This window comes from Bombina bombina, chromosome 3, assembly GCF_027579735.1.
Source record: "Bombina bombina isolate aBomBom1 chromosome 3, aBomBom1.pri, whole genome shotgun sequence".
In the NCBI taxonomy this organism is placed as follows: domain Eukaryota; kingdom Metazoa; phylum Chordata; class Amphibia; order Anura; family Bombinatoridae; genus Bombina; species Bombina bombina.
This window is the reverse complement of record NC_069501.1, coordinates 275,445,035-275,472,782: the sequence shown is the minus strand read 5'-3', so window position 1 is coordinate 275,472,782 and position 27,748 is coordinate 275,445,035. Positions and strand designations below refer to the sequence as shown.

General features: G+C 37.8%; 1 protein-coding gene across 2 annotated transcripts in view; it reads right to left on the bottom strand.

Annotated features, from left to right (window-relative positions):
* The window catches only part of RABGEF1 (RAB guanine nucleotide exchange factor 1), a 199,000-nt gene that overhangs the window by 79,463 nt on the left and 91,789 nt on the right, over positions 1–27,748 (bottom strand). For both annotated transcript variants that reach the window (XM_053706299.1, XM_053706298.1), the window contains exons 5-6: positions 5,785–5,951; positions 4,775–4,856 (exon numbers count right to left, since the gene is read on the bottom strand). In XM_053706299.1, coding sequence (XP_053562274.1) covers positions 4,775–4,856; positions 5,785–5,951 — 249 coding nt within the window. The remainder of the gene's footprint in view (positions 1–4,774; positions 4,857–5,784; positions 5,952–27,748) is intronic.

Genomic DNA, 27,748 nt, shown 5'->3' with positions numbered 1-27,748 from the left:
ACAATGCATGAAATTGGTTGTAGAAGGTAACCCTGCTGAACAAACATCTTTTTAAGCAAACCTTCTAATTTTTTATCCATAGGATCTTTGAAAGCACAACTATCCTCTATGGGTATAGTGGTGCGTTTGTTTAAAGTGGAAACCGCTCCCTCGACCTTGGGGACTGTCTGCCATAAGTCCTTTCTGGGGTCGACCATAGGAAACAATTTTTTAAATATGGGGGGAGGGACGAAAGGAATACCTGGCCTCTCCCATTCTTTATTAACAATGTCCGCCACCCGCTTGGGTATAGGAAAAGCTTCTGGGAGCCCCGGCACCTCTAGGAACTTGTCCATTTTACATAGTTTCTCTGGGATGACCAACTTGTCACAATCATCCAGAGTGGATAATACCTCCTTAAGCAGAATGCGGAGATGTTCCAACTTAAATTTAAATGCAATCACATCAGGTTCAGCCTGTTGAGAAATGTTCCCTGAATCAGTAATTTTTCCCTCAGACAAAACCTCCCAGGCCCCATCAGACTGGGTTAGGGGCCCTTCAGAGATATTAATATCAGCGTCGTCATGCTCTTCAGTATCTAAAACAGAGCAGCCGCGCTTACGCTGACAAGTGTTTATTTTGGCTAAAATGTTTTTGACAGAATTATCCATTACAGCCGTTAATTGTTGCATAGTAAGGAGTATTGGCGCGCTAGATGTACTAGGGGCCTCCTGAGTGGGCAAGACTCGTGTAGACGAAGGAGGGAATGATGCAGTACCATGCTTACTCCCCTCACTTGAGGAATCATCTTGGGCATCATTGTCATTATCACATAAATCACATTTATTTAAATGAATAGGAATTCTGGCTTCCCCACATTCAGAACACAGTCTATCTGGTAGTTCAGACATGTTAAACAGGCATAAACTTGATAACAAAGTACAAAAACGTTTTAAAATAAAACCGTTACTGTCACTTTAAATTTTAAACTGAACACACTTTATTACTGCAATTGCGAAAAAACATGAAGGAATTGTTCAAAATTTATCAAATTTTCACCACAGTGTCTTAAAGCCTTAAAAGTATTGCACACCAAATTTGGAAGCTTTAACCCTTAAAATAACGGAACCGGGCCGTTTTAAACTTTAACCCCTTTACAGTCCCTGGTATCTGCTTTGCTGAGACCCAACCAAGCTCAAAGGGGAATACGATACCAAATGACGCCTTCAGAAAGTCTTTTCTAAGTATCAGAGCTCCTCTCACATGCGACTGCATGCCATGCCTCTCAAAAACAAGTGCGCCACACCGGCGCGAAAATGAGGCTCTGCTTATGCTTTGGGAAAGCCCCTAAGGAATAAGGTGTCTAATACAGTGCCTGCCGATATTATTATATCAAAATACCCAGATAAAATGATTCCTCAAGGCTAAATATGTGTTAATAATGAATAGATTTAGCCCAGAAAAAGTCTACAGTCTTAATAAGCCCTTGTGAAGCCCTTATTTACGATCGTAATAAACATGGCTTACCGGATCCCATAGGGAAAATGACAGCTTCCAGCATTACATCGTCTTGTTAGAATGTGTCATACCTCAAGCAGCAAGAGACTGCACACTGTTCCCCCAACTGAAGTTAATTGCTCTCAACAGTCCTGTGTGGAACAGCCATGGATTTTAGTTACGGTTGCTAAAATCATTTTCCTCATACAAACAGAAATCTTCATCTCTTTTCTGTTTCTGAGTAAATAGTACATACCAGCACTATTTCAAAATAACAAACTCTTGATTGAATAATAAAAACTACAGTTAAACACTAAAAAACTCTAAGCCATCTCCGTGGAGATGTTGCCTGTACAACGGCAAAGAGAATGACTGGGGTAGGCGGAGCCTGGGAGGGATCATGTGACCAGCTTTGCTGGGCTCTTTGCCATTTCCTGTTGGGGAAGAGAATATCCCACAAGTAAGGATGACGCCGTGGACCGGACACACCTATGTTGGAGAAATAACAAACACTTGATAGAAGAATAAAAAACTACATTTAAACACCAAAAAACTCTTAACCATCTCCGTGGAGATGTTGCCTGTGTAACGGCAAAGAGAATGACTGGGGTGGGCGGAGCCTAGGAGGGACTATATGGCCAGCTTTGCTGGGACTCTTTGCCATTTCCTGTTGGGGAAGAGATATTCCCACAAGTAAGGATGACGCCGTGGACCGGACACACCAATGTTGGAGAAAAGGATTCCATAGCCAGCACTATCCTATTCTAATACAATCTATACTAGGAAAGTATTGCACCAAGGAGACAGGCGAAACCAGGCGCACAGCAATGATTCACATATGCACACATCCAATTACAAAACAAAGCTCTTTATTGATCACCTACATATAGATTAAAAAGGCATACCGGTAATACCCTGAATGCATTTAGAATATAAAATGGTATAAAACAGACCTATGGCCATAGGGGGAAACTATATGTCTATATACTTATACCAAATTAATAGATATCATGCAGAAATGTCATAAGTGACATGACTTATAATAACGGTATAAAGGATACAGACAAAGATATAAGAGACAGGTTTGATAATGTCCTGTAGTTATACATAGCTGTCATCAGACAATGCAATTAGCAGCATGACATAAACAGTTAGGTTAAATGTGGTCATTAATGGATTCAGACAATGCATGCATATAAATAGCTGTTAGTACATATAAAGATTGCATATGTATACTCATTAATGAATCAAGGCAGTCCAGGCATCCTTGCATACAGCAATTTACAATATTGTCCTTTTGTTTATAAGTTGAAATAAGGCAATATAGGATATAAGCAGTTCATGCAAATGTTGTTGTTAGGTAAATAGGTGCAGACAAAGCCATATGTTAGTTAAAGCAGTTCATGCATTTGTCATTCAGCTCCCTCAGGACACAATCCTGTAGTCACAAATAGCTGTAAGTTGTTAGAAAGCAGTTTATGCAAATGCGGTCATTAGTAGAAATATAGCATTTCGTATGCAGGTTCACAATCATCGGTATTTAGGGATAATCCTACTGAAAGATATACTTCCATCTAAGGGTCCCATATACATTCTCACCACCTCCTGGGCTATGTGATACCACTTCGTTATGCTTCTGCGTGACCTCCGTTGCGGTAATAGTCAACAACAGATCCTCTTGTTAACTCGGGCAAGCCACCCCGAGTAGTGTTTAAACACTACTCAGGGTGGCTTGCCCGAGTTAACAAGAGGATCTGTTGTGCCTTGACCGGGCCCTGGAAAGGAAAACGGAGACAGCTGTAACACTAAAGCGGTTTGGAAAGTGACGATTACCGCAACGGAGGTCACGCAGAAGCATAATGAAGTGGTATCACATAGCCCAGGAGGTGGTGAGAATGTATATGGGACCCTTAGATGGAAGTATATCTTTCAGTAGGATTATCCCTAAATACCGATGATTGTGAACCTGCATACGAAATGCTATATTTCTACTAATGACCGCATTTGCATAAACTGCTTTCTAACAACTTACAGCTATTTGTGACTACGGGATTGTGTCCTGAGGGAGCTGAATGACATATGCATGAACTGCTTTAACTAACATATGGCTTTGTCTGCACCTATTTACCTAACAACAACATTTGCATGAACTGCTTATATCCTATATTGCCTTATTTCAACTTATAAACAAAAGGACAATATTGTAAATTGCTGTATGCAAGGATGCCTGGACTGCCTTGATTCATTAATGAGTATACATATGCAATCTTTATATGTACTAACAGCTATTTATATGCATGCATTGTCTGAATCCATTAAAGGGACATAATACTCATATGCTAAATCACTTGAAACTGATGCAGTATAACTGTAAAATGCTGACAGGAAAATATCACCTGAGTATCTCTATGTAAAAAAGGAAGATATTTTACCTCACAATTTCCTCAGCTCACCAGAGTAAGTTCTGTGTAAAAGGTTATACTCAGCTGCTCCCAGCTGCAGGGAAAAAAATTAAAAAAATGAAGAAATGAACAGCAGCCAATCAGCATCAGCAGTGCTGAGGTCATGAACTCTTACTGTGATCTCATGAGATTTGACTTAACTCTCATGAGATTTCATAGTAAGCTTCCTTTACCTGATTGGTGAAATAATATGAGAGTGCACGAAGCTCATCCTTTCAGTTGTCCCAAGACAGACATACTAATAGGCTGCTTAAAAATCCTTTACAATGGGAGGTGGCTACTGAGGAACTTTTGAGGTAAAATAACTTTCTTTTTTACATAGAGATGTTCAGGTGATATTTTCTAATCAGCTTTTTACAGCTATGCTGCATCACTTTAAAGTGTTTAAACATTTGGGTATTATGGCCCTTTAATGAACACATTTAACCTAACTGTTTATGTCATGCTGCTAATTGCATTGTCTGATGACAGCTATGTATAACTACAGGACATTATCAAACCTTTCTCTCATATATTTGTCTGTATCCTTTATACCGTTATTATATGTAATGTCACTTATGACATTTCTGCATGATATCTTTTAATTTTGTGATGGTATAAGTATATAGACATATAGTTTCCCCCTATGGCCATAGGTCTGTTTTATACCATTTTATATTCTAAATGCATTCAGGGTATTACCAGTATGCCTTTTTAATCTATATGTAGGTGATCAATAAAGAGTTTTGTTTTGTAATTGGCATATGTGAATCATTGCTGTGCGCCTGGTTTCGCCTGTCTCCTTGGTGCAATACTTGTTTTCTTAGCTACATCACTACATGAAAATCTTTATTTACCTTTCCAGTACATCTGTAATCTATCTGCTGTATTTTGATAAAAGTCTTGTGTGTATTCAGATTGTTCCTCAATGTTTAATTCCTGCAAAAAAAAAAAAGAAAAAAAAAGAAAAAAATTCAGTATATAAGAAAAACTGAGTTACTAAAATATAAATACACTGCACAAGGGCCACATTTCTCATTATGTAATGCAAGCAATAGAGGGACAGTTCAAGTGATACAACTGTGCAATACACCCTGTCATTTTAAATTCTGTTTTGTACACTTGCCTGTGCTCTACAAAACACTGCTTAAACATACGGTATTATATATATATATATATATATATATATATATATGATGTCAAGTGTTGGCTGGAGCGGTGTAAAGCATGGAGCCACTGGACTCTGGATCAATGAAAACATGTTATCTGGAGTGATGAATCATATTTCACTATCTGACAGTCTGATGGAAGAATTTGGCTGTGGCAGTTACTAAGAAAATGCTACCTACTTGAATGCATAGTGCCTACTGTAAAGTTTAGTGGAGGGGGTATAATGGTATGGGGCTGTTTCTCAGGGTAAAGTCATCTTAGTGTTACAGGATACAAAGACATTTTAGACAATTAAGTGCTTCCAACTGTGTGGCACCAGTTTAAGAAAGGCTTTTTCGTGTTCTAGAAGACTGTGCCCCTGGGCACAAAAAAGCAAGGTCCATGAAAACCCAGTGTGAGAAGTTTGGCACAGAGGAAATTGAGTGGCCTGCACAGAGCCCTGACCCAAATCCAGGTTAACACCTTTGGGATTAATTAGAATGTCTATTGCAAGCCAGACCTTCTCGTCCAACATCACTGCCTATCTAGAAGAGTAAGGACCAACTCCATATTAATCGCCTATGGTTTTTGTATAGGATGTCCAACAAGCTCATATAGGTGTGATGGTAAGGTGTCCACATAAGTTTGGTTATATAGCGTGTTTTTATATATGTACACTCATATATGTATACTACAAACACAACCTACGGGCACTTACCCTTTTTTGAAGCATTGCATCCAAGAAGATTTTACACTGTTTGTATACTTCATGTCCTGCTTTGTGGTAGGTCTTTAAAAACTCAGCAAAATCTTTGGAAACGCGATCAGTCTCAATGCTGTACTGCCGCCTGAGAGATGGGCTGGGAGCTTTTCCTTCTTTTATATCTGTCCCAGTTGGTTTATAGAGGAAAACAAGATCAATTAATATAGGTTTATGAATGTATTATAGGTTTCCAGAAAATGTTAATGAACTTTAAGCAGGGTAAGTTTATAATAAAAATTTAGAAACTGAATGTTCTGCTTGAATACATATAATACTTAACAGAATTAACTATAAATATTTTTGTTAGTGTTAGAGTTTTGTGGAGTAGTTTCAAAGGAGGTTGTTAGAGAGCCACCAATGTCAAATAAGATACATTAAAATATTATATGGTATAAGACAGACATTCCATGTATTCCTTAAAACAGAGAGAAACACAAATAACTGAACAAGAACATAATTCAACAGCAATCAAATATGTTTTTGCTATTAAAAACACATGAACTACGATAAAAGCACAGTAAAATGACTGCAAATTGAAAAGTACAAGATCTAATCTATATATCTTAAAGAAAACATAACCCAAGCTGTTATATGAATGGCTGGCTGCAGGTGGAAATAACCACAACAAATAGAAATACCATTGGTAAATTGTATTGTCACAACCCATAGAAGCAGCCAATCACAGGAAGTATTTTCTTTAGAATAATATGTATCGTAGCACTGAAGTTGATCTAGGGTATTGGTATTCTAGGACAAGAATAACTGTTGTTACATGAGTATTTCTGATAAGCACAGACTACTCTAAGTGTAGATTATAAAAAACAAAAATGTATGCTTACCTGATAAATGTATTTCTTTCCGGACATGGAGAGTCCAAGACGCCATTCCAATTACTAGTGGGAATATCACTCCTGGCCAGCAGGAGGAGGCAAAGAGCACCACAGCAAAGCTGTTAAGTGTCACTCCCCTATCCATAATCCCCAGTCATTCGACTGAAGGGAAATGGAAAAAGGAATAACACAAAGATGTAGAGGTGCCTGAGGTTAAGTAAAAAATAACTGTCTAAGGGTGGGGTGGTGGACTCTCCATGTCCGGAAAGAAAGAAATTTATCAAGTAAGCATACATTTTCTTTTCTAAGACATGGAGAGTCCAAAACATTATTTCAATTACTAGTGGGAACCAATACCCAAGCTAGAGGACATGGAATGAATAGGGGGGGAGAACAAGACAGGCAGACCGAAGCAGAAGGCACCACCGCATGAAGAACCTTTCTCCTAAGAGAGGCCTCGGCCAAGGCAAAAGAATCGAATTTGGAAAATTTGGAAAAAGTATGCAGAGAGGACCAAGTTGTAGCTTGACAAATCTGTTCCACAGAAGCTTCAACCAGAGGGAAAGAGAAGTATAAGTAGCCTTCTGACCATTACCCTTTCCTGAGAAATAAACAAACAGGGCAGAAGACAGGCGAAAATCCTTAGTCGTCTGTAGGTAGAATTTTAGAGCATGCACAACATCCAAGTTGTGCAACAGACCTTCTTTATGAGAAGGAGGATTGGGACAGAGAGAAGGAACAAAAATTTCCTGATTAATATTTCTATCTGAAACCACTTTAGGGAGAAACCGGAATTTAGTATGAAGAACCGCCTTATCCGCATGAATGATAAGGTAAGGCGAATCACACTGCAAAGTCAAGAGTTCCGAAACTCTCTGAGCAGAAGAGATAGCAATAAGAAACAAATCCTTCCAAAATAACAACTTAATATCTATGGAATGCATTGGCTCAAACGTAGCCTGCTGCAAAACTCTAAGAACAAGGTTAAGGCTCCAAGGGGGAGCAAGAGGTTTAATCACAGGCCTGATTCTGACCAGGGCCTGACAAAAAGACTGAACATCTGGCACATCTGCCAGACGCTTATGTAAAAGAATAGATAATGCAGAAATCTGACCTTTCAGAGAACTGACTGACAATCCTTTCTCCAGACCTTCCTGGAGAAAGGACAAAATTCTAGGAATCCTGACCCTACTCCAAGAGTAGCCCTTTGATTCACACCAATAAAAGGTACTTACGCCATACCTTATTGTAAATGTTACGAGTAACAGGCTTGCAAGCCTGGATCATGGTCTCAATGACCGAATCAGAAAACCCACGCTTAGCCAGAACTAAGCGTTTAATCTCCAAGCAGTCAGCTTCAGAGAAACGTGATTATGGATGGAAGAATGGACCCAGAGTTAGAAGGTCCTTCCTCAGAGGTAACCTCCAAGGTGGAAGAGATGAGATCTTCACTAGGTCATGCAGGAGCTATTGGAATTACTGACGCTCTCTCCTGTTTGATATGAGCAATGATTCGTGGAAGGAGGCAAACGGAGGAAACACGTATGCTAGATAGAAATTTCAAGGAACCGCCAGAACCCCTATCAGAAATGCCTGCGGATCTCTTGACCTTGAACCTTACCCTTGGAAGCTTGGCGTTCTGTCGAGACGCCATCAGATTCAAATTAGGAAAAAAAGAAAAAGTGGTCCAATAAAACACTATGAATATTATCTCTCTTTTGGGTGGACTTGTTTTCTGAACTGTCATATATTTAGGGAGACTTACATCCAAAAGTGTGCTACAGCATAATTTAGTATAAGCATATACAAAAACCTATTAACAAATAGGTATGGAAAATAAAATGCTGTAAGCACAAAGAATCACAGTGTTCAATATTTTGTCAGTCAAGGTTATAAGCTGGGAGTAATTGAGTTTTAACAAACTTACAGGGTAATTATATATGAAATGCAGGCTCAAGTTGCAAAAATATCAATTAGAAGTGGAGACCGTAGTCTCATATAATGACTATTGCTGAGCAGAAATGCATAGATATCAAATAAGCCCTTAGGCTATTATCTATATCTCATAACCCATTTTTGGACGAACACATTACGTTTCCTCAGAGAGGGTGTGCCAGGCCGCAAATTCCCGATACTTATGTGCGTAACGAACACGCCTACTTGGAGGTCAAAGCACATCCACGACCGCAATAGGTCGCTTTCTTATTGTGTGCTTCCAATCAGAAATTGGCTGCCATTATCGTCCCTTGAATATGGGGGAAGAGAGTACACGCCCCCTATGTGGCTGTTAGTGATGCGTCTGAGATTGGTAAAAGAAAGACAACTCTGATGAGGATGTTAATATACACAACATCATCCGATACTTTGAAATACAATCATCTTGAATATCAATTCTGCCTGTTATATGTTAGGCATCAACTTAGCCTGCTAGTGTGTTCGTTCATGCAGGGAAAGCTTACTTTTATATTTTTTTAAGGCTGATTGTAAAATGCTGCGTTTGTTTGGGGCCATTATTGTATTATAATAAATTATATAAAAGTTTTAAAATTGACTGTGATTCATTATTTATAAATAATGACAAATCTTGTGTGTCATATCAGAAAATTGACTGTACTCTCTGAAATTTTTTAAAATCAATGATACTACATACCTAAGATAAAATGTTGACTTAGTGTCACTTAGGAGGTGATCTAAACTGAGTGTAAAAAAAAATTAAAACAATTATAATTATACCTTTTTATTTATTTTTTGTTACACTCAGTTTAGTTTTATTTCGCCTTTTTTCAGCACTTTATATCACATTCAACCCATGACCAAATAACCTAATACTCTTAATGTATTGATAATATATTAAAATGGTATATCCCCAATACTTTAATCTTAGGTATGTAGTATCATTGATTTTTAAATTGTTCAGAGAGTACAGACAATTTTCTGATATGACAAACAAGATCTGTCATTATTTATAAATAATGAATCACACAATTTTAAAACTTTGATATCATTTATTATAATACAAAAATAGCCTTTAACAAACACAGCATTTTACAATCAGCCTTAAAAAATATAAAAGTAAGCTTTCCCTGCATGAGCGAACGCACTAGCAGGCTAAGTTGATGCCTAACATATTACAGGCAGAATTGATATTCAAGATGATTGTATTTCAATGTATTTTACAAACTGAGTCATATCGGATGATGTGTACATTCACATCCTGATCGGAGCAGTCTTTCTTTTACAATTCAGTAACCAATCTCAGACGCATCACTAACAGCCACTTAGTGGGCGTGTACTCTCTTTCCCCATATTCAAGGGACGATAATGGCAGCCAATTTCCAATTGGAAGCACACAATGAGAAAGCGACCTATTGCGGTCGTGGATGTGCTTTGACCTCCAAGAAGGCGTGTTCGTTACGCACATAAGTATCAGGAATTTGCGGCCTGGCACACCCCTCTGAGGAAGCGTAATGTGAAATGTGACAGCGTCAAGGGTTCTTTGTGTGTGTGTTTGTAAATTTTAACAAGCTCTTTGCTCGACTTAACTTGTGTTTCAAAACTATGTTTGTTCGTTCAAAAATGGGTTAGGGGATATAGATAATAGCTTAAGGGCTTAGTTAATATCTATGCATTTCTGCTCAGCAATAGTTATTATATGAGACTAGGGTCTCCACTTCTAATTGATATTTTTGCAACTTGAGCCTGCATTTCATATATAATTACCCTGTAAGTTTGTTAAAACTCAATTACTCCCAGCTTATAACCTTGACAAAATATTGAACTAACATTTCAAACTTAAAAGTACATGAAACCCAAAAAATTTCTGTCATGACTCAGAGGATACAATTTTTAAACAACTTTTGAATTTACTTCTATTATCTAATCGGTTTCATTCTCTTGGTATCATTTGTTGAAGGAGCAGCAATGCACTACTAGTTTCTAACTGAACACATGGGTGAGCCAATCACATTCAATATATATATGCAGCCACCAATCAACATCTAGAACCTAGTTTCTCTGCTGCTCATGAACTTGCCTAGATAAACCTTTCAGCAAATTATAACAAGAGAAGGAAGCAAATTAAATAATATAAGTAAATTGGAAAGTTGTTTAAAATTGTATTCTCTATCTGAATCATGAAAGAAAAATTTTGGGTTTCATGTCCCTTAATTAATTGTCCGGCAGAGTATTTCTTGGCAGCATCTTGCAGAGTATATTAAGCTGTCTTTTAAAAAATAACAAAATAAAAGTTATATGTTATACACACTGTGATTCTTTGTGCTTACAGATTTTCTTTCCTTACCTATTCGCTAATAGTTTTTTTTGTATATGCCATCAGATTCAACTCCAGCACCGCCACCGACTCCCCACTTGAGGGTTAACCTGGAGAATACCTACAGATGGAGAGCCCACTGCCCAGAATGAAATGTCTGTCTGCTCAGGAAATCCGCCTCCCAATTGTCCACTCCTGGAATGTGGATGGCAGATAGACAACAATTGTGAGCTTCCGCACACTGAATAATCTGAGACGCCTCCTTCATGGCTAAGGAACTCAGAGTTCCTCCCTGGTGGTTGATGTAAGCCACTGAAGTGATGTTGTCGGATTGGCACCTGATAAACCGGGCTAAGGACAACTGAGGCCAAGCCATCAGAGCATTGTAAATCGCTCTCAACTCCATGATGTTTATGGGGAGAGCAGACTCCTTCCGAGTCCATAGTCACTGCGCCTTTAACGAGTCCCAAACAGCTACCCAGCCTAGCAGGCTGGCGTCCATGGTCACAATCACCCAGAAAGGTCTCTGGAAGCATGTGCCCTGAGACAGATGGTCCTGAGAAAGCCACCATGGGAGAGAGTCTCTTGTCGACTGGTCTAGATCTATCCTCTGACATAGATCCTAATGGTCTCTGTTCTATTTTCTGAGCATGCATAATTGCAGAGCTCTCAAATGGAATCGAGCAAAGGGAATGATGTCCATGGAAGCGACGTTCAGACCAATTACCTCCATGCACTGAGTCACTGATGGCCGAACAGTAGACTGTAGAGAGAGTCAAGAGGAGAGAGTTTTGGATTTTCTGACCTCCGTCAGAAAAGTTTTCATAAATGGGGAATCTATTATGGTCCCTAAGAAAACCACCCTTGTAGCTGGAACAAGAGAGCTCTTTTCCAGATTCACTTTCCATCCGTGGGAACGTAGAAAAGACAACAAGATCTCTGTATGAGAGTTTGCATTTTGAAAAGATGGTGCCTGAACCAATATGTCCAGGCGCCACTGCAATTCCCCGAGACCTGATCACTGACAAGAGAGCCCCCAGAACCTTTGAGAGAATTCTGGGAGCTGTGGCAAGGCCAAACGTTAGAGCCACAAACTGAAAGTGTTTGTCTAGAAAGGCAAATCTCAGGAACTTGTGATGATCCCTGTGGGTGGGAACATGAAGATATGCGTCCTTCAGGTCTATGGTACCTATGGTAGGTCTAAAGGAAGAATGGAACGAATGGTTTCCATTTTGAAGGACGGTACCCTGAGAAACTAGTTCAGACACTTCAGATCTAAAATGGGTCGAAAAGTTCCCTCTTTTTTGGGAACCACAAACAGATTTGAGTAAAAACCTAGACCCTGTTCCCTTAGTAGAACTGGAACAATCACTCCCAGGGAGAAAAGGTCCTGAACACAGTTCAAGAATACCTCTCTTTTTACCTGGTCTGTAGATAATCTTAAGAGGTGGAATCTGCCCCTGGGAGGGCAAGAATTAAATTCTATTTTGTAACCATGAGATACTATATCCACAGCCCATGGATCTGGGACATCTCGTATCCACACTTGACAAAACAGGAAAAGTCTGCCACCCACTTGATCCAATCCCGGACCAGGGGCAAACCCTTCATGCTGACTTAGACTTAGCTGAGGGTTTCTTAGAATGCTTCCCCTTGTTCCAAAACTGATAGGGTTTCCAAGAAGACTTGGACTGCTCCTGCTTGGAAGAGGAAGACTTTTGAAGTTATGAAAGGAATGAAAATTACTTTGACGTCCTTTAGGTCTGTTTTTCTTGTCTTGTGGTAGAAAAGACCCTTTCCACCCGTAATATCAGAAATTATTTCTCCCAGACCAGGTCCAAACAAGGTTTTACCCTTGTAAGGAAGCGCGAGAAGTTTGGACTTAGAGGTAACATCAGTTGACCAAGATTTTAGCCACAAAGCCCTGCGGGCTAGGACGGTGAAGCCCGACATCTTGGCTCCCAGTCTAATAAATTGCATGTTAACATCAGAAATAAAAGGTATTGGCTAATTTGAGAGCCTTAATCCTATCTTGGATCTCTTCTAATGGAGTCTCAACTAAAATTGATTCAGACAAGGCATTGCACCAATAAGATGCAGCACTTGCTACTGTGGCAATACAAACTGCAGGTTGCCATTGAAGACCCTGATGAACATACATCTTTTTCAAATAAGCCTCTATCTTCTTGTCCATGGGATCCTTAAAAGAGCAGCTATCCTCTATAGGGATCGTAGTTCTCTTAGTCAGAGTAGAAATAGCCCCTTCTACTTTAGGCACCGTGCGCCATGAATCTTTAATGGAGTCAGCAACAGGAAACATCTTTTTAAAAACGGGAGACAAGGAGAAAGGTATCCCTGGCTTCTCCCATTCCTGTGAAATAATCTCCGTCACACGGTCTGCAACAGGAAACACTTCCACAGAGGAAGGAACATCATAGTATTTGTTAAGCTTATTAGATTTCTTAGGGTTGACAGCGACAGAAGAGTCGGAGTCGTCCAAAGTAGCCAATACTTCCATTAACAGTACACAAAAGGTGTTAAAGCTTAAATCTGAAGTTTACTTCTTCAGTATCAGGTGAAGGAATTATACTGTCCGAATATGAGATTTCACAAGAAACCCAATCAGGTTCTCTTCACCTCAGACAGACTGAGGTGCCCTACTGTAATATTTAGTCACAATTTTTGGCTGCCAACAGTCTCTTGAACCACCATACAGCAGACCGACACAGAAGAGACTGAATTTCAGTGACGTTGCTCTGCTCCGTGATATCCGACAAAAGAGGGAAGTCACATGACCAGCAGAGAAAAGGAAACTGCGCCGCAAGCAATGGCATGCATTTCCCTCTGCCTACAACACCGGAGCTCAACTTACACAGACGCAGTCTGTCAGTTAGCCCGGAGAAATAAACTGCCAAAATGTAAGTTTATTCATATAGCCCAGTAAAAAAAGAAAAACATAAGCCCCACACACATCTATACTATAATTGCATTTTTAACATGTCCATCACCGTCGGCAGTTGCGCACGCATCCTCAAAGGAATGTTGGCAGCGCAAGGCAGCCAAAGGAATGTTGGCAGCGCAAGGCAGCCAAAAGAATGTTGGCTGTGTGTGCAGCCAAAACAATTCACCTGGATGCAGCAAAGCTGCATCCAGGTGGATTCCGAAAATGGCAGGGTGGTGAAAGAATCCACCGCAGGAGCCTCCACACCGCCGAGGACCGTCGCCGCCGAGGATCGCCACATCTGGAAACACCGCTCCAAGCTGGCTTTGCTGTGGATGAAGATGATGGACCCGCCTGGAAGAAGACTTTCTCCGCCGGACTTTAGGAACCGTGAGTACCTATTTGGGGCTTTAGTGTTAGTTTTTTTTTTTTTTTTTTAAATTAGGGTTTTTTTGGGCAATTTGAAAAAGAGCTGAATGCCCTTTTAAGGGCAATGCCCATACAAATGCCCCTTTAGGTAGTTTAGGTTTATTAGTGTTAGTTTTTTTTATTTTGGGGGGTTTGGTGGGTGGGGGGGTTTTAATGTTAGAGGGGGGGATTAGTCATTTTTTTAAGGTAAAAGAGCTGTTTAACTTAGGACATTGCCCTACAAAAGGCCCGTTTAAGGGCTATTGGTAGTTTAGATTAGGGTTTTATTTTGGGGTGTTTTTTTGTTTGTTTGTTGTTGTTTTTTAAAAAAATGTGATATTAGATTAGGAATATTTATTTTTTATTTTGGATAATTAGGTTTGTTTTTTTCCAGTAATCTAAGATTTTTTATTTTTTGGAAACTTAGGTTTTTTTATTTTTTGTAACAGGAGGAAAGGGGGGTAGGGGGATAGGGACAGGGGGATAGATGAATGGATGGATAGGTATTTATTTCATTAAATATTTTGGCCCGTGTACACAGGCTTTACCACTAGTACTAAATAAAGTATTTTGTAACTTAGTCCCAAAGAGGAAAAATGTCACAATAAAGGGAAAATTAATCCCTAGTCTCCACATACATAATGTACCTGCCTTCTGCCTAAATGAATCCTATATGAAGGATTTTAATTATGTCCCCATATACTGTAAATGAAATATTCTTCTGAAGTGCAAGTCTCCAAGACCTAGAAGACAAAAGCACTTATCTGCAGTGTAGCTGTCCGTCAGGAAGACAGCTCACAAGGCATTAAAGGACACATACTCCTTATAGAGACCTGTAGAAAAAGAAAGAACAGGGAGTCACCAACTCTGGCTTTCTATAACTAGGTCAGCAATATGTTAGGAAACAAAGTAAGGACCACGTCACAAATTCCTAACTGCTTAAAAGCCACCACTAGTCTACTGGAGAGATTGGCGTGGACTCAGCTAAACCGAAATCCTTGCTTGCAGGGAAACGTACCCAAAAAAAGGAATTCATATCTTCAGACACCAAACTTCACCTCCTTCATTGACAGAGGCAAAGAGAATGACTGTGGAATATGGGTAGGGGAACGACACGTAACAGCTTTGCTGTGGTGCTCTTTGCCTTCTCCTGCTGGCCAGGAGTGATATTCCCACTAGTAATTGGAATGACGTTGTGGACTCTCTATGTCTTAGGAAAGAAAAACAACCAATATTTAGTCAGAAATATATCACACTCACATTTAAAAGGCCCAAACAGGTATGAGGTATGATTAAAGCATCTGTATATATGCACCCATATCAGTGCTGGAAGGAGGAACCCAACCGAACAACACACGCTGTATAAATCAATTGCACAGTCTAGAAAGGTCAGTGGGAAACAAATCACACTTCTACCACTTTGATTCAGTAGATAATTCCCATGATGGGGCGTTCGGATACCAGGTCACCACAAGTTCCAATAAGCTTCTTCTAAATGTCAGTTTTGAGGACAGCATGGATACTGCATTGTGTAGACAGTGGGTGTGGCTCAATAAAATGTACTAATAATTAACTGTACCCAAAAATAGATTAAAATAAAAGCTCACAAGATACAGCAAAATTCATTACAATGAGGGTCAATCTATCAAATATATCCTTAAAAAACATTGGGGATCTTACAGGCAGACCCCATTTTGGGTACATTTTTGAGGTCCAGCCAGAGGTGTTTTTTAAGAAACATAAGGACCTTCAAAATATCCTAGACCCCAGTTAATTAAGAAAAGCACAGCATTCCAGTAGAGCTAAAAATTGGGTTGTGTGAACATTAGATGCAATATGTTTCAATATGTAGAGAAGCGGAAAACCTTCTGATGGCACAAAAAGTTTCACTATGAAACAAAGAACAAACTGCAGTTCCAAATATGTGATTTATATGCTCACATACAGCTTTAACCTAATTTACATAGGTTGCATCAAGAGAAACATTTGTACAAGGCTGAGTGAACATGTGTGCAATATAAAAAAATAATTTGAAAAACACACAATGATGTTCCAGATAGCCTTAAGATTAAGATGATTTCCTAATAGACTTTTGACCTTAAAGGGACAGTCTAGGCCAAAATAAACTTTCATGATTCAGATAGAGCATGTAATTTTAAACAATTTTCCAATTTACTTTTATCACCAATTTTGCTTTGTTCTCTTGGTATTCTTAGTTGAAAGCTTAACCTAGGAGGTTCATATGCTAATTTCTTAGACCTTGAAGCCCACCTCTTTCAGATTGCATTTTAACAGTTTTTCACCACTAGAGGGTGTTAGTTCACGTATTTCATATAGATAACACTGTGCTCGTGCACGAGAAGTTATATGGGAGCAGGCACTGATTGGCTAGACTGCAAGCCTGTCAAAAGAATTGAAAAAAGGGGCAGTTTGCAGAGGCTTAGATACAAGATAATCACAGAGGTTAAAAGTATATTATTATAACTGTGTTGGTTATGCAAAACTGGGAAATTGGTAATAAAGGGATTATCTATCTTTTAAAACAATACAAATTCTGGTGTAGACTGTCCCTTTAAGACAGAGGGAAACATAATGGATTTACCTGTTAGAATCCCACAAACAAAAGGCCTCAACATCAAACTAGATATGCAGGCTCTCTCAAGAAAAACATTTTATTGGGGTCTAAACAAATTTAATCAGAAATCCTACATGTGTAACAACAATTAATGTTGTCCAAGAATACCAATACCCTCCATCTATTTTAGTGCTACGATACACATTATACTAAAGAAAACACTTCCTGTATTTGGCTGATTCTATGGGTTATGACAATCCAATTTACCAATGGTATTTCTATTTGTTGTGGTAATTTCCACCGGCAGCCAGCCATTCATATAACAGCTCGGGTTATGTTTTCTTTCAGACATATACATTAGGTTATAGATTAGATCTTGAATATCTAAATTGACTCATGCTCTTGAACTTTTTTATTGTGCAGTCATTTTTCTCTTATCGTAGTTTATGTGTCTTTAATAGCAGGAAAAACACCTTTGATTGCTGTTAAATTATATAAAATTATGTTCTTGTTCAGTTATTTTGTTTCATTAACATGCTCTTTGTGAAAATGTAATTGCGCTGTTAGTATGGATAGTAAATGTTTTAACACTTATTAATTGTTCATGTTCTAACTTCTGTCACGTCCAGCAACTCAAGTACTCATCTCTTGTATAAAAGGGCTGTGTTTGTTGCGGGGGTAATATAACACTATGCAGCAATTATATATATATATATATATATATATATATATATATATATATATATATATGAGACTCTGCACTGTGCTTTACAATATATAGGAGGTTTATGTGAGGTATAGTTTTATGGTAGTTTTTAACCTGTTGTTACCAAGCAATCTGTTATGCAAATTAGGACTTCTATATATGCAACCCCTAAAGGACTGACAGACCATAATTTCCTTCTGAAAAAGTTTGACTGCTTTTAGGCAAACAAAATGCTTTAAGGTTTTCACCCTCCCCTTATGGCTCCCGTAGCATATTGTGCAGGACTGGTCACTTCCTCCTGAACGATACCCACAGCTGAGCGGTATACCACTGAGATGTCCTCACAAGCATGAATCTCGACTACTGCCCCTGAAGATTGAATCATTTTGAAGTTTTACATTTGCTTTTATCTTGCGAGTATAATAGCGTGTGCACCATTTTACTTTTTTAATAAACTGCACTTGAATCGGATGCGCTGGTTTTACTTGTATTTTATAGATTCCTTTATAAACCGACACACTCCAGGAAGTCTCTTCTTTTGACCAAGCTGCACCAAATTTATAAAACATCAGCTTCTGTTTTTTTGGGACCTGACCATCTTCCTTATGGTCATTGTTACACTTTTATGACATTGTCTTAATGGTCATTAAACTCTAAGCTTATTACCTTTAAAGGGAGATTAAACACTAAATATATGCTACATAGAATGATGCATTCAAAGAAAAGATTAGTCCATGAATAACATGTAGATGTATTTTTTAAAGTTTCATTAGTTGTTTAAAAAGTGACAAAATAAGTGTAAAGTTTAGTGTCTATAAAACACTGGGAGCTGCCATGTTGTAACTTGTGTTACCTTTTCTGCTGTGGCCAATTAGGGTCAGTTATAAATAGGTCACTAGAGTGTGCAGCCAATGGTAGTGCTGGATTTAACAGTGTTCTGCACTTCCATTTCTAACAGGAACTGAAAAGCTCACAATTTCAGAATGGAATTACAGGCAAAGAGGACAAAATAAATAATGAAAGTATATTGCAGAGTTGTTTTATATATACAATTTATTATTTTATGTTACCATCTCAAAGTGTTTAATGTCCCTTTAAGGATAAGACTTTAGTGATATCTATTTGTGTTTTATATGGAGATTTTGCACCATATTTTTGGGACTTTACAAGGTAGATATAATTACAGTCAGGCACAGCATGGTATTGGATTTAACAATTTTCTGCAAGAAGTATGATTAAATTCCTGAATATAACAACTGATGTGAAAAACTGGCTATATGTTCCTGTAGGAGGGCAGATTAATACTGATTTTAGAACATTGTTTCAAAATAAAATAATTCAATATAATCTGCTTGTTATCTGTATGGTTCTCCGAAATGGCATCCCAAGAGCAACATAATGACCTTAACTGCCACAGAGCTAAGACATTAAAAAAGCTCAGAGTGCCTTGTAGCAATCACAGCATTCTCTATTCACATGAAGGTGCTTTGCACATCGCTAATATAAATATACCTTAGTCCTACTTCTTATTAGCTGAACATACAGTTGTGCTCATAAGTTTATATACCCTGGCAGAAGTTATGATTTCTTGGCCATTTTTTCAGGGAATATGAATAACACAAATACTTTTCTTTCACTCATGGTTAGTGTTTGGCTGAAGCCATTTATTATCAGTCAACTGTGTTTACTCTTTTTAAATCATAATGACAACAGAAACTACCCAAATGACCCTGGTCAAAAGTTTACATACCCCAGTTCTTAATACCGTGTATTGCCCCCTTTAACATCAATAACAGCTTGAAGTCTTTTGTGGTACTTGTGGATGAGGCTCTTTATCTTCTCAGATGGTAAAGCTGCCCATTCTTCCTGGCAAAAAGCCTCCAGTTCCTGTAAATTCTTGGGTTGTCTTGCATGAACTGCACGTTTGAGATCTCCCCAGAGTGGCTCAATGATATTGAGGTCAGGAGACTGAGATAGCCACTCCAGAACCTTCACTTTATTCTGCTGTAGCAAATGACAGGTCGACTTGGCCTTGTGATTAGGATCATAGACACGTTGGAATGTCCAAGTACGTCCCATGCACAGCTTCCGAGTTGATGAATGCAAATTTTCCTCCAGTATTTTTTGATAACATACTGCATTCATCTTGTCATCAATTCTGACCAAATTTCCTGTGCCTCTGTAGCTCACACATCCCCAAAACATCAGCGATCCACCTCCGTGTTTCACAGTAGGAATGGTGTACCTTTCATCATAGGCCTTGTTGACTCCTCTCCAAATGTAGCATTTATGGTTGTGGCCACACCACATGTTTTCAGAGAGTTCTGTATTTCACCTGAAGTTATTTGTGGGGTTTTCTTTGCATCCCAAACAATTTTCTTGGTAGTTGTGTCTGAAATTTTAGTTGGTCTACCTGACCGTGGTTTGATTTCAACAGAACCCCCCATTTTCCTCTTCTTGATTAGAGATTGAACACTGCTGACTGGCATTCTCAATTCCTTGGATATCTTTTTGTATCCCTTTCCTGTTTTATACAGTTCAACTACCTTTTCCCGCAGATCCTTTGACAATTCTTTTGCTTTCCCCATGACTCAGAATCAAGAAACATCAGTCAGCACTTGATGAAAGATGCAAGGGTCTGTCAGGAGTCCAGAAATTCATTGACCTTTTATACACACACACTAATTACAAGCAAACAGATCACAGGTGAGGATGGTTACCTTTAATAGCCATTCAAACCCCTTTGTGTCAACTTGTGTGCATGTTATCAGGCCAAAATCACCAGGGTATGTAGTCTTTTGATCAGGGTAATTTGGGTAGTTTCAGTTTTCATTATGATTTAAAAAGAGTAAACACAGTTGATTGATCATAAATGGCTTCAGCCAAACACTAACCATGAGTGAAAGAAAAGTTTTTGTGTTATCATTCATATTCTCTGAAAAATGGCCAAGAAATCATAAATTCTGCCAGGGTATATAAACTTATGAGCACAACTGTATGTTCAGCTAATAAGAAGTACATGACAATGATCCTAATCACAAGGCCAAGTCGACCTGTCATTGGCTACAGCAGAATAAAGTGAAGGTTCTGGAGTGGCCATCTCAGTCTCCTGACCTCAATATCATTGAGCCACTCTGGGGAGATCTCAAACGTGCAGTTCATGCAAGACAGCCCAAGAATTTACAGGAACTGGAGGCTTTTTGCCAGGAAGAATGGGCAGCTTTACCATCTGAGAAGATAAAGAGCCTCATCCACAAGTACCACAAAAGACTTCAAGCTGTCATTGATGTTAAAGGGGGCAATACACGGTATTAAGAACTGGGGTATGTAAACTTTTGACCAGGGTCATTTGGGTAAGTTTCTGTTGTCATTATGATTTAAAAAGAGTAAACACAGTTGATTGATAATTAATGGCTTCAGTCAAACACTAACCATGAGTGAAAGAAAAGTTTTTGTGAATAGAGAATGCTGTGATTTCTACAAGGCACTCTGAGCTTTTTTTAATGTCTTAGCTCTGTGGCAGTTAAGGTCATTATGTTGCTCTTGGGATGCCATTTCGGAGAACCATACAGATAACAAGCAGATTATATTGAATTATTTTATTTTGAAATAATGTTCTATAATTTACTATAATATTTTTTTACACATGCAAAATAGTTTCTAAATTTTGTCCTGGGTTTAGAAATACCCAATGTTTTACATGTTCTTTGCTTTTTTTGCAAGTTATAGGGCAATAAATACAAGTAACACTTTGCTATATCCAAACCATTTTTCCCCCCCAAAATTAGTGATAGTTACATTGGAACACTGATATCTGTAAGGAATCCCTGAATATCCTTTGACATGTATATATATATATATTTTTAAGTAGACAACCCAAAGTATTGATCTAGGCCCATTTTGGTATATTTTATGCCACCATTTCACCGCTAAATGCGATCAAATTAAAAAAAATCGTTCACTTTTTCAAAAAATTTAGGCTTCTCACTAAAATTATTTACAAACAGCTTGTGCAATTATGGCACAAATGGTTGTAAAATGATTCTCTGGGATCCCCTTTGTTCAGAAATAGTAGACATATATGGCTTTGGCATTGCTTTTTGATAATTAGAAGGATGCTAAATGCCGCTGTGCACCACACTTGTATTATGCCCAGCAGTTAAGGGGTTAATTAGGGAGCTTGTAGGGTTAATTTTAGCTTTAGAGTAGAGATCAGACTCCCACCTGACATATCCCACCCCCTGATCCCTCCTTGACCCCCCCTCTCAAACAGTTCTCTTCCCTCCCCCACCTCACAATTGTCACCACCATCTTAAGTACTGGCAGAACTAAAATAAAAGCCTTTTTTTTTTTTTTAAAGCATTTTTTTAAATATATATTATTATTATCGGTTATTTGTAGAGCGCCAACAGATTCATCAGCGCTAATTAATAGTTTCTGCAGTGTAGGTTCCCCCCTTATCCCCAACCTCCACAATCCCCGCAAACAGCTCTCTTAACCTCCCCTCTCTTCCTATTTGTGGGTACATAAAAGCCAATTTTCTGTAGTGTAGCTGCCCCCCCGCAATAGTCTAGCCCCTCCCAGATCCCTTTCTTTATATCAAATTACCCCCCCTTTCCCTCTCCCTCCATCCCAGGACTGGCATTATTTAAGTACAGGATCGCTTCCACCGCTAGAAACCCCTAAGGACGTACAGAGTACATCGGTTGTTAACTGACCTTTTTTTGTAGGACATACCCTGTACGTTCTTGGTTGTTAAGAGGTTAAATAAAATATTAAAGGGATACTGAACCCAATTTTTTTCTTTCAGACAGAGCATGCAATTTTTAAGCAATTTTTTAATTTACTCCTATTATCAACTTTTCTTTGTTCTCTTTGTATCTTTATTTGAAAAAGCAGGAATATAAGCTTACAAGCCGGCCCATCTTTGGTTCAGCACCTGAGTGGCGCTTGACAATTGGAAGCTAACTTTAGCCACCAATCAGCAAGCGCTATCCATGGTGCTGGACCAAAAATGGGCCGGCTCCTATGCTTTCATTCCTGCTTTTTCAAATAAAGATACCAAGAAAACAAAGAAAAACTTATAATAGGAGTAAATTAGATAGTTGCTTAAAATTGCATGCTAAATAAAGTAGCGTCTGATGTGATAGCAAACAAGTGTAGCCAAGAGAGGCATAGTTGTTTTTTAGAATAGAAAAATAAACAATAATATAAGGAGTAATAAACCACGATTTAGCATGTGTTTTTTATATTTCTGATTTGTTGATATCTGAAGATAATTTAGATCTCTTAAAAGGTCTTCTGAGTCCGTTCATCAAATGAATAAATTAGAGTGGTGTTTAGTGGCAAGCAGATACAAATCTATGCAAGGGTAACACAAGAAAGTGTGTAATGCTATACTCTGTTACCTACCAGGCAGGTTTATAAGAAGGTAATAAGAGAGTGCCATGTTAGTGTGCCTGGTTTTACATATAGTGATGTCCTGCACTGGCTTCCTATAACAAACTAACAGAAACTGCAAACAATGCTTACATTTTAATTCAAAACAAGAAATGCAAAATCAGCTACTAGAAGTATAACATATTAAATGTTAGGAAGGCATTTCATGTTTGTTTCTAACAATATTTTTGTTTTCTATAAAGAAAAGAAAAAATGGCAGATAATTTGCACACCAAGTGGGAAAAAGAATGGCAGAACAGTAAGAGTTGATTTCTATGGATGTAAAAAAAAATAATAATCATGTATCGTACATATAAAAACTAGGTTTTATTTTTTCGGTCAGGGAGTCAGTGTACTTGAAAATAGTGTATGTGCCAATGCATGCTGAGTTATAGAACAGTGATTGCTAAACAGCATATAATATAAATTCCTGAACTTTTGATCATTTGTTTTTTTTAAAAAAATAGTCAGAATAAGCTTAAAAGGGACATGAAACCCATTTTTTTCTGTCATGATTCAGATACAGCATGCAATCTTAAACAACTTTCCAATTTACTTCTATTAACTAATTTGCTTAGTTCTCTTGGTATCCTTTGATGAAAACCAAACCTAGGTAGGCTCAGGAGCTGGGAGCTAACTGCTGATTGGTTGCTTCACATATATGCCTCTTCTTATTGGCTTACCAATGTGTTCTGCTAGTTCCCAGTAGTGCATTGCTATCCCTTCAATATAGGATATCACAAGAATGAAGCAAAATTGATAATAAAAGTTTATTGGAAAGTTGTTTAAAATTGTATGCTCTATATGAATCATGAAAGAAAACAATTTGGGTTTCATGTCCCTTTAACAACAAATATAGAAAAAGAGAACGTGTCCATAACAGTTGAAATGTGAACGGATACGAATAGTAGAGACTGTGGTAAAAGGGAAGGGTCTAAGGAACAAACTACGCACCCACCTCTCAGCTTGTCGCAAAGCACTGCAAACCAAATGATGGTGAATGAAATGATAAAAATCATACAAAATGAGAATGCATGGAATGCTTACAATTAAACATAAATAAAAACGCTCTCTGTAAGCATGCAACAGACATACAAATGCACAGCAACAAAGCAAACAAAAAGCAACTACTTAACCCACAGGTTCTATCACAAGCTGGCAAAGTACGACCAATCAGAAAACACAGTCAAGTGGTAATGTATTTATTGGTTCACTCTGTCTTTGTGCCGTATTTGATTAGAAGGGACAGACACCTGGAATTCAGCAGTTTTAAATGTAATAAATATCAATAAATAATTCAAATGTTAAGTCCCTTTGTTTTGATAAGGTATAAGGAAATGAAAAGTGCCAAAGGTTTTTTTTGTTGTTGTTCATGATTAAATAATATAATTCTGGGCAGATATATGAAACTCTGTATAATTCTGAGTTACTGAACTGAATTAAACAAACAATATAAGACAATGCAAATATCGTTGCAGGTGAAACCAATAAAAAAATTGCCATGGTATTAATAGCTTATACAGAATAATTTAATAGGAGAGCTCTAGACAGGATTCACTTCAAGTGTTGGGAGGGGGTTATAATAAAGCTGTATAATAGGTAACAATGTAACACATCATTCACTCCATCGTGTAAACAAGGACATCTGGTCAGAATTCAATCGCCTGTTATTACATTCCTGGTGTAAATTATCTATGTACCCTATAAAATCATATTTGAATAAAGCCTTTACCAGTTTAAACAGCCTTGTGAAAATGTCATCCACTGCCTGTAAAAACTATACTTTAATAAATGAGTCTACATTATAACAATATCAATTTTTTTTTTTTTAAATGTATTCAACATTGTATGTGTACGAATATCTGTGAATGTAAATCACAAAAGAAAAAAAAAAAAGAGGGCACCTCCTAGTGTAATACTGCGACTCCGAGTGTTACCAACAATAGCAGGTCTTGAGAGAGAAAATATACTCACAAAATGAGCAGCACCAATGTGCTAAGTGACGAAGGCTGAGATATCCCAGTTTCCCAGCAAACTGATCCTCTGGAGGATGTAGGGGCTCAGGGTGCCCAAATCAGGTACCGGTAAGACTCAAGCTTCCAAAAAGTTCAGCAAACATTAGAGATGCCTGATGAAACAGCTAGCACAGCTGAGAAACGCGTTGCAATCTGTCTAAAATTTTGTTTTTATACACTTTGGGTATTGTACACACCCATTGGTTTTATATTACTGGTTTTAATAAAAAGTTTGCTGAACTTTTTGGAAGCTTGAGTCTTACCTGTACCTGATTTGGGCACCCCTGAGCCCCTACATCCTCCAGAGGATCAGTTTGCTGGGAAACTGTGATATCTCAGCCTGCGTCACTTAGCACATTGGTGCTGCTCATTTTGTGAGTATACTTCCTCTCTCAAGACCTGCTATTGTTGGTTACACTCGCAGTATTATACTAGTAGGCGCCCTCTTTGTTTGTGATTTACATTCACAGATATGCGGATACCTGTTATTTTGCTTGGAGAGGAGCTGCCGAGACCTTAACATTGGCTTCCACTGCTGGAGCACGACTCTACCAACACAGAAGACCTCTCTGGGATTTATCTGACCCTCACAGTGTTATCCGTAAAGGACTCAGATAAGACTCTATACCTTGTACTGAGAAAAGAGAGTTGGAACCTAGTTATAATGATAGAATGTATAACATTACTACTTGGGTGTTATGCAATATTATAAATGTAATATGTCAACTTTTATTATTCAACACTCAAGGAGCAGTGCGTAAGCATATAGGATACAATATAGTACAGTTTGTGACTACCCTTGCTGAGTAAGCAGGTTAGTTACCCAAAAAAGGGATGCTTATATACACTGGGATAATATCATTTTAAGTTATGAATTATAGGTTACTGTGACTTCAAGAACAAGAATATTTTTGTGTATAAAAAATAACCTTTATTAGTATCTTTTAAAAAGACAGCTTTTGTGGATGATGATGCTGCCCTCGAAAATTAAAAACACTCTCACTGTGTTAGTTGAATCAACAGCATATGCTCTTAATTTTAGAAAATTGCAACTGATCTTAGTACAGCTTTTAGCAATAGATTTCAGATGAGCAGTGTACTAAAGAGTCATACTATATCACAGAATCTCTTTGGCATTTATTGGCTCTTTAATAGTATCCAAATTATTGTGCCCATATATATAGAAATCTATATGTTATTAATAGATATATGCTTAAGCTCAGTAAATTCCTGCTTGTAATGTAACAATCTAAAACTTCTGATATATTTAGGTACCACCAATCTATTGTGTACCTATGGAGGTGACAGCCTATAACAAACCAATAAAACTTTAATTACTAATCCAGATAGTTTGTTTAAACCACACACTGTGGTGGATATATCATAGAATAGTGTGACAACAAAATATAATGTGTTTTATTGTGGCTGATTTTCTTAATACTGCAGGGTGTGCAAAAAATAGCCTTCTCAAATATATTTGAGTTAATCAGTTTTTTGTTACAAATCATAATCTTTTATATTTCCAGCTTATAAAATTGTTACTGCCCACTAGATTGTATTATTCCACCAAATAAAGGGCTAGTGAATTATAACTTGTAATATAAGATTAATAAAATATATAGAACGTTATGTAGCTTGATTAAGTCTAAGCTCTAGTTAGAGGCTAGTTCTTTGTTCCGTATGTGTTAGCTGGTGCTAACTGCTATTAGTATTATAATACCTCCTAAGGCTGTAACATAAATCAACGTGAGAGAAAGAGAACCTATCTCTCTATTTCACAGTAACAAACACCAAACCGAAGCTAGATTGTTTGTGCTATGTTTAGCTAAACTCAGTTAAAGTATTGAGCGTAAATACATATATCTGGCATAAGAGCCTATTCAGAGCTGAAGCGGCTAAGTCTTATATTAGTATTATTAATTAAGCATGCTGGTATTTAACACTGAGTGAGGCTGATTAAAAGGAGACCCCTGACGCGGCGTTTCACTAACGCCCCTCTGAGGAAGCGTTAGTGAAACGCCGCGTCAGGGGTCTCCTTTTAATCAGCCTCACTCGGTGTTAAAATATAAGAATACCAGCATGCTTAATTAATAATACTAATATAAGACTTAGCCGCACACCCTGCAGTATTAAGAATACCGCCCTAGTATTATGAGCATTACCACCATAACCAGTGATATTTAATGGAGAAAATCAGCCACAATAAAACACATTATATTTTGTTGTCACACTATTCTATGATTTATCCACCACAGTGTGTGGTTTAAACAAACTATCTGGATTAGTAATTAAAGTTTTATTGGTTTGTTATAGGCTGTCATCTCCATAGGTACACAATAGATTGGTGGTACCTAAATATATCAGAAGTTTTAGATTGTTACATTACAAGCAGGAATTTACTGAGCTTAAGCATATATCTATTAATAACATATAGATTTCTATATATATGGGCACAATAATTTGGATACTATTAAAGAGCCAATAAATGCCAAAGAGATTCTGTGATATAGTATGACTCTTTAGTACACTGCTCATCTGAAATCTATTGCTAAAAGCTGTACTAAGATCAGTTACAATTTTCTAAAATTAAGAGCATATGCTGTTGATTCAACTAACACAGTGAGAGTGTTTTTAATTTTCGAGGGCAGCATCATCATCCACAAAAGCTGTCTTCTTAAAAGATACTAATAAAGGTTATTTTTTATACACAAAAATATTCTTGTTCTTGAAGTCAC